The 13,315-nt window shown below is 53.3% G+C and overlaps 1 protein-coding gene across 1 annotated transcript in view; it reads right to left on the reverse strand.

Moving 5' to 3' along the window:
• Positions 1-272: 272 nt before the first annotated feature.
• AQP9 (aquaporin 9) overlaps positions 273-13,315 on the reverse strand; it is a 28,630-nt gene continuing 15,587 nt past the window's right edge. Inside the window, exons 2-6 of the mRNA XM_053273098.1 lie at positions 12,449-12,575; positions 7,563-7,700; positions 5,623-5,741; positions 4,416-4,633; positions 273-2,592 (exon numbers count right to left, since the gene is read on the reverse strand). Coding sequence (XP_053129073.1) covers positions 2,406-2,592; positions 4,416-4,633; positions 5,623-5,741; positions 7,563-7,700; positions 12,449-12,575 — 789 coding nt within the window. The 3' untranslated portion in view covers positions 273-2,405. The remainder of the gene's footprint in view (positions 2,593-4,415; positions 4,634-5,622; positions 5,742-7,562; positions 7,701-12,448; positions 12,576-13,315) is intronic.

Genomic DNA, 13,315 nt, shown 5'->3' on the forward strand with positions numbered 1-13,315 from the left:
ACACTGCCCAGGAGTCCCCTGATAAAGCCCACAGGCAGGAGACGAGAGAGGAGACCCCAACGGATCCTGCATCTATGAAGTCCTCAAGACCCAGCTCTCTTCTGATGCCTCTGTCAAGGACCCGGACTGCAGCTTTGACAGTTATGGTGGACTTCAAGTGTTCTTCTTGCACAACACCCAATTTGCACACAGCCAAATGTCTGCCCCATTTCTACACGGCAAAATAGTGGGTGCCGAGGGCGGCAGGAGGAAACACTCCACAAGGTAAGCAATACTTTATAAAAGGTTTATTTTCCCATCAAAGGAATTGCAAATGGGCAAGTGCAAAATCAGAGACATGTTCATAGTGGGCTGGCGAATAAGTGGCTGTGTGTGAGAGCAGGTGGAAAGGCTGCCTAAAAGGGTCAGGGTCAGGCCACGGACAGATGCAAAGCAACAGCAGGACAGTTCCCCCCTGAGAAACTAATGCTAGCATGAAGGGAGACCACAGTCCAGCCGGTGTGATGGGGAAGCCCACGGGGTGTAGTGGTCAGAGTGCAGGACTTAGACCGGGGAAGACTGGGTTCGAGTCCCCATTCCGCCATGAAGTTCACTGGGTGGCTTGTTGGGGCGAACCACTTTTGGGTGCATCTCTTCTCCACCCACATATTTATCCTCATAACAACCCTGTGAGGTAGGCTAGGCTGAAAGAAAGTGTTTCACCCCAACAAGCTGGGAGGCGGGGGGATGATACAGACCTTGATATAGACTGAAAAATCTAGAAGGGGTGCACACATTGGAGGAAGAGAACCTGGCAAAATTCAGCCTGCTTCGGTGGGACTGAGATGTATTTCATCACTGAGTAGACGGAGTCAAACATGTTATGTTCAGACAGCACTTGCTACTACCGTAGCAGCATGTATTTGAGCAAATGGCATTCTCTGATGCTGATGTACCCCAAGATGGCACAGCAGGGGATGGATAGTCTACTTTAACTTGTGTGTGTGTGTGTGTGTGTGTTGGTGTTGGTGTTTTTTTTACATTGCATAAAGCTTAGGCAACCAGGGTGAAAGTACACCTGAGCTGAGTCCTCCGAGTGAGGTTCCTGAGGGGAAATATGTTCCTCTTTTGTGCCCCAAATCTGACCCCAAAGCCACATCATTGCCTCATCCATCCGTTGTACTGAGAGGCCGTGGGAAGAGAACCAGGAGTGGCCTGTCCGAACATGCTGGGGAGGTGCAGGGGCTGCTGGTTCCCGGAAGCTCCGGTTGGTCCTCTCTCTCTCATCCGGGCTGTCCCAGCGTTAACAAGAGCCATGCTGCCTGCAAGTTAGCCATTCATCAGGTAGAGCTGCGGAGGCTGAGCCCATACAGCTCCACCTGATGAATGACCAGCCTGCAGGCAGCAAAGCTCTTGTTAACACTGAGGCAGGTGTTATGATGTAATTGCCTCACTGGATCAGCATTTTGGGGCAGCAGGTCAGGAGCTCAGGGTCCTTAAAAGGACCCACTTCTGATGCCTGAGACCACTTCTTTGCCCATAGCCTATGTGTAGAGAAGACAGCTGGTCTGGTGGTAGCAGGGGATGATGGAGCCACACTGGGAAGAGCATCAGAAGGTTCCCAGTTCCCTCCCTGGCAGCATATCCCAGATAGGGCTGAGAGAGACTCCTGCCTGCAACCTTGGAGAAGCTGCTGCCAGTCTGGGTAGACAGCACTGAGCTAGATGGACCAAGGGTCTATACGGCAACTTCCTATGCTCCTCTTTGGTGGTGACTCTCGTGAGGCTCACTCAGGTAAGAGGGGACCCTGAGAGGGCAATTGCCAATGGTCGCAGAATCCTGCTCCCTAGCACCCATTTATTCAGAGGTAGACTGCTCCTGACCACAGCTGTTCCATCTAGATGTCATGCTGAATGGCACTGGCGTATGCCCCACCCTTGTGCCTCGTCCCCCTTTCAACCCTTCTGAATTGGTGGCCATTTGGTAGAGGTTTGGCTAATGCCCAGGTTTCAAGTACAAAGAGCTGGACTCCAATTAGGGCTTTCTCATTCAGGGGCACACTTCTAAAGAGGCCGCTCTAAAAGATCACCTTTTCAACAGGGAGGTGGGGTGGGGGAGACTGGCAGCCCTGTGACACCGGGGGACGATTTGCACCCTGTGTCTGGGGCGTGTTGAGACCAACCTCACCCACGGGTGCTTAATTAGGAGACCTGATTTAAATGGCATGGGGTGCATTAGCAGACCTGGTGACTCTCCCTTTCCACCCAAGAAGACCATTTGACCCCAGATGCACGAAAGGATTGTACTCTGCCTTCCCAAGAGTGTGTGTCAGTTTCCCAATTTCCGTCTGCCACAACCCATCTCCCAAATGCTTGACTTTGGTGTGACCCATGTCGTGGCTGCTCCGGATGCATTTCCGCCTGCTCTTAAAGGTGTGGGTGGCTTCGCTCTTCCTCAAGGTTGGTCAGGATGTATTTCTCGCCTTTGGCGTTGTTCTGCTGTGGCTGCGGGTGGCTGTGGTGAAGCTCAATGAACAGCATGTAGACAGCAGCCCCAAGAGCGGCACCCACCATGGGGCCAAGAACTGGGATCCACCAGAAGTGGTTGTAGGCCCTGCGAGAGAGAAATCCGCGTCACTTTTCGAGGTTCCCCCCTTTAGAGAGCACAGCATGTGGCAAGGCTTCACCGTCCTTTGCTCAGTCACTCTTTACAGCAGCCCGGCAAAGCGGGCTGGGCTTTAACTAAAGGCACTCCCCATATTGCCTGTATTTATTTAGCTCTGTTAAAATGTCGTTATCTCGCTGCTCTAAGCAGACACAAGAGCAGGAATCGTCTTCTTTGACTACAGAAGACTCTCCAGAAAAGTTGCCGTGGCCTCCATCCCTGCTGGAAAGCGCCACCTGCACTTGCCCACCAGATGGCGACCTTGCAGCACGCTGGAAAGAAGATCCGTGGAAACGTGGTGGGGTTTTTCCAGGATTACCTGTAGGTTGTTGTGACCCCAGGTATATTGCGCCAATCTTCTTGAAGCAATCTTAAATAAGTGCTCTAGTCACCCTTAACTGACTATGGTTTTGTTACATTTCTCTGTTATTATGTCGTTATGACAAAGCACATTGGATGCTGTGCGTGGGGTTGCCATCCATGTAGGGATACGGACCATTAGCAGCTGGTCCTAAGGAGCCGAGGTTGGGGAGGGCACCCAAGGAGGCGCAGCTGCCTCTGGCTCCCGGCAGCTCCAAGGGCCCTCCGTCTCCCACCCCACCATTAACTGCCCGCAGGCTGGGCATTCATCCAGTGGAGCATCCCTAGGGCCCTTTGGAAGGCGCCTGTTCATTTCAGGGGGCATTCCCTCGGTAGAAGGCAACTTGTTCCGGGGCTCCTAAGTGGGAGTAGAACTCAGTGTGGGGCAGGGATGTGCACGGAACTGGTTTGGAGGCCTGTTATGGGTGATAGGCGGTTCTGCTGGTTCAGAGGTGGGGGGGGGTGTCTTTAAGGACGGGGGAGGGTGTGCACTTACCCCTCCCTCCGCTTTCCCCCCATTGGTGCTCGGTTTTTTGAAAGTCCGTCAGGGCGGCAGCAGATCTCCCTGCTGCCCCCTTGACTGGAAGTACCCGGAAGTACCTGATGTGCCTGTGTGCGTCAGGCACGTGCATGTCGGGCCCGTCGCGTGCATGAGTCTGACGTGCACACTTGTGAGCACGCTGTGTGCGCACACGCATCCAACGTGCACAGGCGTGCTGGCTACTTCCAGTCAAGGGGGTAACGGGGCAGCCGGGAGGAATGCTGCCGCCCCGATGGACTTTCAAAAAACCGAGCACCGGCGGGGGAAGTGGAGGGAGGGGTCAGTGCACCCTGCCCCACCCTTAAAGACAACCCCACCACCACCTCTGAACGTCCCCCGCCTGGTTCTGTGCACATCCCTCCCTTGGGGCAGGACCAAGAAGCGATGGCCATCCCTCCTTTGATGAGTACTGTCAGCGTCAGCTCTTTAGCATGGGATGGCATGTTCTGCTTAAATGGATTAAGATCACCTGGGGAGGTCCAGTTACGGTCACCACCGACCCGTTTGGTGGCAACTCGGGACCGGGCCTTCTCGGTGGCTGCCCCAGGGGCGGGCCTTGGAACGTGCTCCCTGCTTGAATAAGAGCATCTCCTTCTCTGTTTGCTTTTAGGAGGACCCTGAAGACGTACCTGTTTTCCCAGGCTTTTAACTGAAAACAATTTTTAAAAAATTTAATGTTTTTTTATCTATTATGATTTTTATCTTTTTATGTATTTAAAATGTTTTATATGTTATATTATGTTTTAATTCTGTACACCGCCTAGAGATTTCTATATTAGGCAGTGTATATATCCATCCATCCATCCATCCATCCATCCAACAAATGGATACACGAATCCAGTCGGGCCTCGGATGAGGCCGCGCCACTTACGTGAAGACTTCTGGCCCCCATCCAGCCATGTAGGTGAAGAGGCGAGGGCTCAGATCTCTCGCCGGGTTCATGGCGCAGCCGCAGTTCAAGCCCATGGAAGACGCCAGTAAAATGATGAGGAGGCCGATGCCGATGGGCTCCAGCCCTTTCGGGATGCCCAGGTTATCCTTGTCGAAGATGGCAAAGATGCCCAGCAGGAGGATGGCTGTTGACATCACCTGCCCCGTGACAAGCAAACCGGGTCATTGCATGCCGGGCTCAAGAGGGATGCCCCAGCTGGTCGAAATGTGGCATCATCCATTGAGACCTGCCCCTCCTGGTACTTTCCCAATTATGGCTCAGCAGCTGCTCTGCCCTGCTGGCACTGGCCACGGGTCTAAACGTGATGGCTGCTGTCTGTGGGTGGTGGGGCGAGGAGCCATGCGGCTAGGCCAGGCCCCCACCAGCACCACGGACAAGGGGGCCCATGTGCCTAGGTGGTGGGAGAGGCCAGGAAAAGGCCACGAGAGGCCAGGAAAGGGTAGCCCCCCCCCGGATGCTCGTGGGGAAGTCGTATGGACCTGCCCAAGTGTCAGGGTCCATCTGGCCTGGAGACAACCCAATCTCTGAGCACAGTGACGGCCCTCCAGAGCAGGGATTCTCAAGGCTGGGTCCCCAGATGTTACTGGACTTCAACTCCCATAATCCCCAGCCCCAGTGGCCTTTGGTTGGGGATTATGGCAGTTGAAGTCCAATAACATCTGGGGACCCAGCGTTGAGAATCCCTGCCCTAGAGGGAAGCTCCTTTGTGGACAGACCTTCAGTCATCTCTCCGTTGGACTATTTTGTGCTGAAAACTCCCCAAATCTCTCTTGCAGGGTTGGGTGGGGTGGGGGTGGGAAATATGGCCCAGGAATCTGGCACCGTTGGCTCCTGGGAAGTGGGAGTGTTTTTCCAGTCCCGATCTCTGACTTGCCCCTAAACACAGCCTGAAGGAACCAAGCTCTGCAAGCTCTGCTAGCTCAGCCTTCCCAAAGGCTCAGGGCCAGTAAGAGCAGTCAAAATCAAAGTGGAAGGAAACAGCAGCAGATGCACATACCCTCCCCACAAAGCCGAATCCCCCAGAAATGACGCCTGCTTCATTTTGGCTGTAGAACCCCAGCCTGGCCCCACAGGAGAGTTTAAGGGGGAGTGTGTGTGTGTCTCTCGAGGTGGTGGTGTTTCTCACCTGATCTGCAAATCCATTTGCCAGGGACAGAAATGGTGATGGGTAGGTTGCAAAAATATGTGCTGTTGCATTTGGTCCTTCGACGGTGAGCACTCCCCCAGTGTGAAACATCAATGCATCTAGGGAATGACAACATATTCATCATTGTCAATACGGAATTAATTAAAAGTGGTTAACCCAGGGGTTCTCAAACGTAGGTCCCCAGATGTTGCTGGACTACAATTCCCATGGTGGGGTTGATGTGACCGCTTGGGAAATTATGAGAAGGAAGTGGGTGGGCAAGACCAGGAGTTGTGCTTAGAAAGGAGTCAGTTCAGCAGGCAGAGTCATGTGCAGAGCAGTTCCACAGGCCCTCTGCCATGGAACAGCCATGTGGAGCAGTTCCCTGAACAAAGGGGCATCTGACCTGGGCACCAGCCTTCTAAGGGCCCCCTGATCTTCATTTAGTCCATAGTGGGAAGCCAGCCATTTTCTAACCCAGGCGTTCTTGAGCTCCCATGGGATGATGGGAGTTGTAGTCCACCAACAAAAAGCACCCAAACTCAGGAACCCCTGAGTGGATGTATTAATAATGACTGAGCACCTATTCAGCACTTCAAGTGTTCAAAGCACTTTGTACATGTTCACTCAGCAATCTTTATGGAGATCACAGGATCACCCTTTGCAGCAGGAAGCTGACCATCCGTTTGGACTTGTTCAGGGGTGCTGGTCTCTCTCCCACTGGCTTTTCTCTTCGTGCTGTACAGCATCCCATCATCAAGGCTTTGGAAATCTCCATCTCCCCTCCCGAAACGGTAGGCCAGTGCTCCCTGTCAGAGGGATTCCCAGGTGTGGTTGACTACAACTTCCATCATCCCCTGACAAAGGCTGGAGATGAGAGTTCTAGTTGACAGCACTTGGGGATCCCTGTGATGGCGGATATGATGGTGGGCCCATGATATCTGGGTTAGGAGCAGCTGAGGAGTCACCAAGACATGAGCCCGCTTTTGAGTTCAGCAGGCTGGATGTTAAACAGAGGGCGAAAAGGATGTTGGTGGGCAAGATGGAAGAAGCCAGGGGACCCTCCTGCTACCAGAGGAGAGCTGGTCTGGTGGTAGCAAGCATGACTTGTCCCCTTAGCTAAGCAGGGTCTGCCCTGGTCTGTATTTGAATGGGAGACTAGAAATGTGAGCACTGGAAGAGATTCCCCTTATAGGGGATGGAGCCGCTCTGGGAAGAGCAGAAGGTTTCAAGTTCCCTCTCTGGCATCTCCAAGATAGGGCTGAGAGAGATTCCTGCCTGCAACCTTGGAGAAGCTGCTGCCAGTCTGTGAAGACAATCCTGCGCTAGATGGACCAAGGGTCTGACTCAGTATGTGGCAGCTTCCTCTGTTCCAGTGTTCCTAACACCTGAGCTCTCTTGGGTGCAGCTGCTTTTCTGGAATCTGCCAGAACTGAAATAAAGAGGTTGGCTCTGCTCAGCGCTTAACAGAGTGCTACATAACCACCCCACCCCCACCCCGCCATGGTGAGCATTCCTGATAAAAGGGTCTTGGGTTCCAAAGGTGTCGCTGCTCTTTGTTCTGATAGTGCCTACCTGGGGATTAACTGATTCCCATCACCAGCCTTCCTGCCTGCCTGCCTACAGTCTTCAGTCCTCAAGGAATCACATTGACGCTGCGTTCCAGAAATGGGCCCTAACCCCTCAAGAGGCCCTGCAACTGGGCCGGACCTCCGCATGAAGAAACCCTTCCTTGTGAATCTTGGCCACTGCCCGGTCCTTGCAATGGCCGGGCACCTCAAATTGGGCCCCGGAACTTTCATCTGCCCCGAGGCCCCTGGAAGTGAAACGGGACCCTTGGCATGCCTGAAAATGCAGCGTTTCACCCAGAAACGGAAACCTGCATTTTGACCTTGTTGGGAAGCGTCCCGAGGGGAACCGGCGTGCCGCCTTCTACTCACCATAGTTGATCCCAAAGACAACAGCTGCTCCCACAAATGCGCCAAGAAATTGTGCAGCCACATAAATGGGGAATTTGATCCATTTCATTTTCCCAGTCAGGCACATGGCAAACGTAATGGCGGGGTTGATGTGTCCACCTGAAAGGTAATGGGCAGCAAGACCAGGAGCAGTGCTTAGAAGTCGCTTAGGAAGGCAGGGTCATGTGCAGAGCAGTTCCACAGGCACACGGGCATCTGTCCTGGGCACCGGCCTGATCCTCATTTAGCCCAGTGAAGTCTGCCTTTTTGCTATCACGGGGCCCCCAACGGTTGTTGGACTACAACTCCCATCATCCCTTGTGGCTGGGGATGATGGGAGTTGTAGTTCAACAGCTGGGGGCCCAAGCTTGGGGACCCGTGTGCTACTCCAGAAAAAGAGGAGGATGTAGCAGCCGAGAAATCAAAAGTGCTGCCCAACCGCTTTGGGTTGAAGGGGCACCACTTTATTAATTTTATTTCCTAGGTGAGATAAAATAAACCCAGTTATCTCTTTTTAAATGCACCTATTTCTATTGGTGTAGGAAGATGCAGGCTTTTGTGTTAGACAGAACTCATCAGGCAGATGTGCATATTTCTACACTAACAGCCAAAGTAATCCATTTCAAAGCATCACCTGATTAATTCTGTTGCAATTTATTCACACAGTCCGTAAAACTAGCTGGCCAAGCTGGTGTTGGGCTTCAGTCTGCAGCTGTGTGTGTCTGAAAAAGAGCACCTTCGGGAACAGGCTGGGACCGACCCCTTCCCCCCCCCAATGTGTTAGTTGATAAGTGTGGGGGGTTTGCTGGCAATGAACTGTTCAGACCTGCAACCCCCCACCTGCAGCCTGGGTCGGTGCTGTCCAGGAAAAGCGTTGCCACTTGAATCTCCTCTGGGCGCTTTTAATCGCAAACCTCCCAGAGATGCAAGTTTTGGGTGGTACAGAAATCTTTTGAATACAAATAAATCAACCTGAACTGGGCCATACTCAAATGCTCCGATGCCTGCGAGGACCTGCGGTGCATCGGCTAGCAGAGCAGCGTTGCTTTCCGGGCCAGCAGAGCTTCAGCCGAGGAGGGCCCCTTTGGAGGGAGGGGAACGGCGGCCAGCCTCTGACTTCAGTAAGATGCTCCTGATCCTGGCGACCTTGGTCTGGGGTGGGGGGGCACAAAGAAAGGGCCCCCTCCGTGCAGGGCCTCCGTTGGCTTGCGCTGGGGTCAAGGTGTTATCTCTGGCGCCCAGAGCGCCTCTGATGTATCCAGAGAGGCAAACACAGATAAGCGGAGCTGGATGAAGGCCCACATTGTATCTACTCCAACGCGGTGTGACCCGCCATGAGCAGCCGGGCATGAATCCTGGGCTCTTCCAGGCGTCTTCTTTCAGATTCCTCAGCGCAGGAGGACGGCTGCTGCTCATTACTCAGCCCGGGATGCTGCTCTTCAACTCTCCTCGTCTTTGGGCATCTCTTAATCACATGGACAATTTTCTCCTCTTTCAGCAATTGCAAATCTGGCGTGGGGGGCGGGTGGCTGGGGAGACAGGACAGTGATTTGGGGCTGCCAAAGAATTCCATGGAGATGTCTACTCAGGGGGGCCTTGGGGTGGGGGCAAGGGAGGCCATTTTCTCCCCCACCCCCAAGCGTAGCTCCGTATCTGAAATGCCTTTTCATTCAAGGCAGTGAAATAACATATAACCTGAGGATCCAGAGTTATTTCAGTATCGGGGGTTATGACATTGTCACAGGATGCCATGACTGATGCATGTTGTGAAGCATGACATTGGCACCATTGTGCAGAGCAAAAGTGCACAGCTGGAGATGTGTGGCAGAGCAGGCAGTCATGTAAGAGCTGCACGGTCATGCAACTCTGCGCAGTATTTCTGCACTTGCACAACGGCAAGTGCAAAATGGGACATTCTGCTGGGCGCATCGCATTGGGCCGTGTGTCAGCCAGAGAGCAGTGGGGGCGCAAAAGGATGTTCTGACCCCAGTCTTAAGAAGGCCCCACGTCTATGGGAAGAACTGGTGCAATGCAGAGGCTCGGCATGACAGAGCAAGCCATTTCCACAGCGGTCCCTGCCACAGGCTCCTTGTACCTGGCAGGCACCCACTGAAGAGAGCCGCATCCAGGCTGGCCGCCACATCCTTGCCAGGCACTGCTGAGGTCCGCTGATCTCTGCCTGGGATGGGGCTCTCTTGCCGTCTAGGGAGTCCCTCACGCTCTTGGTCCGGGAGCTCACCTTGGCCTGTTCTCAGTGTCGCAGCGTTGCAAAAGACAAGACAGGCGAGGCCCTTCCTCACCTCTCGAGCCACGCGTTGGCCAGTGGCGTGTTGCAGCCCTTCTGATCTGCGGTGTGATGAATTTTGGCTTATGCTCCTTCTCTCTTTCTCCCTCCAAAGAAGCCTGTGAGCTGTTCAGAGACTGTGATTCCCGTTTCACAGGCAGAGGGAGGACTTTCCCTTCCTTCCTTCCTTCCTTCCTTCCTTCCTTCCTTCTCTCTCTCTGGTGTCAGAGGGGGCTGCTGCCAGGTCTCCGGAGTATACTCCCCTCCTTGGGTCAGAGCAAGGGTCCGCATCAGCGTCAAGGCTGCTGTTTCCAGACCGCGGGGTAGAGCTCCCAGGCAGCACGCAGGCCCCCCATCCCTGGTCTCTCTGGGACTCCGAAAGCTCTTGGGCTGCAGGGCTGGGAAAGGCCCCTCTCCTCCTGCTGAGATTCAGAGAGCCGCTGCCGTTCCGAGGCTGGACAGACCCATGGAGGCCTCACTGCCCAGAAGGCTGCAGCCTCCTCGTCTGTGTCCAGATCAGCATCTGCCCAGTCTAGGCGTTCCCTTCTGGGCTCCTCAGACCTGCTGGACAGCAACATCTCCAGATGTGGTTGGACTACAACTGCCATCATCCCCTGGAGAGGCCACGATGAAGGGGATTTGTAGTCTAACCACAGCGGGGGGTGGGGCAAGGTTGGGACCCCCAGACTAGGCCATCCCTCGGTCCTCTTAAACACATACAAGCTGCCCTCCCAGCTGCCCCCCCTCCAGCTGCATCTTCTTGTACTAGAAAGAGAGGCAGGTTCCTTCCAGAAACAACCCCCAAGTCCTGCTGGCTCCCAAGAACAATCAACTTCTGGGCTGCCCTCTCCAAAAAGGCTCCCAAGAAGAAGAATAGGTCTGATACTGCAGGAGGCAAGACTGGTGTTGAGAAAGGGGCCCAGGCCGGCCAGGGCGCTTGCCAGTCGAGCTGCTCAGCAGCAGCAGCGAAATCTCGCATTCGGGATGTAAACAGCAGTGGGGGGGGCACTCTCGCTGTTAGCAGGGGGGAGCAACTGCCTCTATCCGTCTCTCCCAGTGGCTGTTGCTGATGCCTCCCTTGTGATTCCTTTTAGACCACAAATCCTTTTGCCAGAGGGAACTGTTTTGTTTTGTTTTTGCTTTCAGAATGTGCATGTCTGTCGCTGAACAACTTGATATACATATTTTAAACAAAAGTGAACAAGCAGGAGCAAGGGGTGAATTCCTTAAGAAGTGCATATGCTCTGGCCAATTTGCTGTGGAATTTCAGAAAGGGGATTTCTTGCAAGTCCAGGCTGCTCTTAATTTTTCAATCAAGGCTTTTGATGACATGTTTCTGGGTTGTTCAGCCGTCCTTATGCTCTTGCCACATACTTTACCATCAGCGCTCTTCTGAATTTCTTCCAAGTTGTGAAGTTACCGAAACTGATCTCGGTTGTAGTTTAATCAGGGCCAAATAAAACAATTTTCGTACGTTCTTGCTTTTGAAGCGTTCTTTTCTTTTCTTTTGGTGAATGCTTCCTTCAATAGCTTTTTATGGCTGTGTTCTATAGCATCATATTGCAGATTTTTTTCTCAGTGAGTCACCCAGTATAATTCCAAGGTCTCTTCTTTCTCGATATTATTACTGCTTATCCAACTGTCCCAGTTCTGTACCTGTGCATTTGCTGTCTGTTCCCAGGTGCCACACTTCACATTTGTGTTCGGAGTCCAGTTTATCAAGCCCATTCGGAACCCAGATCCAGTTTCTTTACCGTCCACTCCAGTTTGCCTCATCTCTCCATTTCATGTTCTCGTTCTTGAAGCATCCTCACCTTTCCGTGTGGTCAGTGCTTAGGGGAGAATCTGATCCAGGCCACACACTGACTCCTGACAACGCCCAGGAGGAGAGAGGGACGGGGCTAGGAGTCTTCACTGCAGCTCTGAACACGGCTTCAGGCCTAATAGCGCCTCCAATAATAGCCCCAATGATATTTCTAAATACTAGGGCTGTTTTTATTTTATTTTATTTTATTTTATTTTATTTTATTTATCATATTTGTATACCACCCAGAATGCAAGTCTCTGGGCCATTTACAACAAAACAGTAAAAATAACAAATAAAAAGGTTAAAACATTGCAACAATTTAAAATTTAAAAGGTTAAAACTATTAAAAATCAAACAATTAAAACAGTATCTAATTAAAAGCCTGGGTGGACAAATGTGTCTTAACTGCCCTATGTGGCTTAACTGTTACCCAGTTAAAGAAATCTCAGTCAGTTCATCACAGCAACCTGACTCAATCAGTTTGATCAACTCTGCATATACGGCCTCCACCTACAAACCCACGAAAAGGCCTGCTGTCATGTGTCGCTGCAAGGGGTCATTTTCCCGGAAGGGGCTGTGGTCCCCCCCCCGCCCCCCGCAAGAGAGAAGACTACTCTTCTGTGGGGCCACCTTTTTAATCAGTCAAAAAAAAGGACTCAGTCATTCTAAGCGGTCAATGAAAAAGGGCCGCCTGCCTGAATCCCTCACTGATGGGGCTGCCCTTAAACGGGGCCGTCTTCTGAGCTCGTCTAGCCCTGTGTTGGAAATTCAACTTACCAGAGACGCCTCCGGAGACGTAGATGGCGATGGTGACGGCCATGGCGAACCCCACGGATATCACTGGTGGTCCTCCAAAGACCCCTTTGCTTAGGACCGATTGTGCGACACACCCACACCCCATGGCCTGCAGTTTAGAGGAGAGAGGAAAGAACAGGTGGCTAGCAGCACAGCCCTCCGCTTTGGGAAGGCTAGCCAGGGGTGGCAACGGAGGCACAGCTGCCTCTGGTTCCCGGGAGCTCGGGTGCCTCCTCATCCTCCCTCCCTCCTGCGTTGCCTCCGGGCTGCGTTCAGCCTGCGCAGCGTGGCGGGCTCTTGATGGGATGGGGGAGAGAGGAGCCCCCAGAGCTGGGTCTGACCTGCCGCCTCCTGCGTGGTTAGGACAAGCGGCTACTATTAAACAGCCGGCCCCTATTTTCGACCTGGCGGCTTGGCCAGAATTTCATTCCCTTGGCCAGGGACCAGGAAAGGACAGAAGCAGGCAGGACTTGGACTCGGAGGAATGGCTTGAGTCCACCTCACCCAGGCCACTCGCAGAGGAACAGGACCCAGCCTCAAGCCTGAAACTGGAGGATTGGGACCCAGCCGGAGACAACACCTCCCCCAGGGGCATAGCTAGGGGAGAGGGGGCCCGTGTTCATCCCTCTCTCTGGCGCCCCCCCCCCCAGAGTGAGGGAAATAATGAAGAAAAAAGGGAGGGGTGTAGCTGGAGGGCCCTCAGGAGCTCTTTGAACCCTTTCGCTCAGTTATAGCTACGCCCCTGGCCTCCCCCCGCATGGTCATGCCAGGCAGCTCCTGCTCCCCAAAGCGCTTCTACCAGGGCAGAGGGCCGATCAGGTGGGAAGCAGCAAGGGAAAGACAGGGACA

Source organism: Hemicordylus capensis, chromosome 10 (assembly GCF_027244095.1).
Source record: "Hemicordylus capensis ecotype Gifberg chromosome 10, rHemCap1.1.pri, whole genome shotgun sequence".
Lineage (NCBI taxonomy): Eukaryota > Metazoa > Chordata > Lepidosauria > Squamata > Cordylidae > Hemicordylus > Hemicordylus capensis.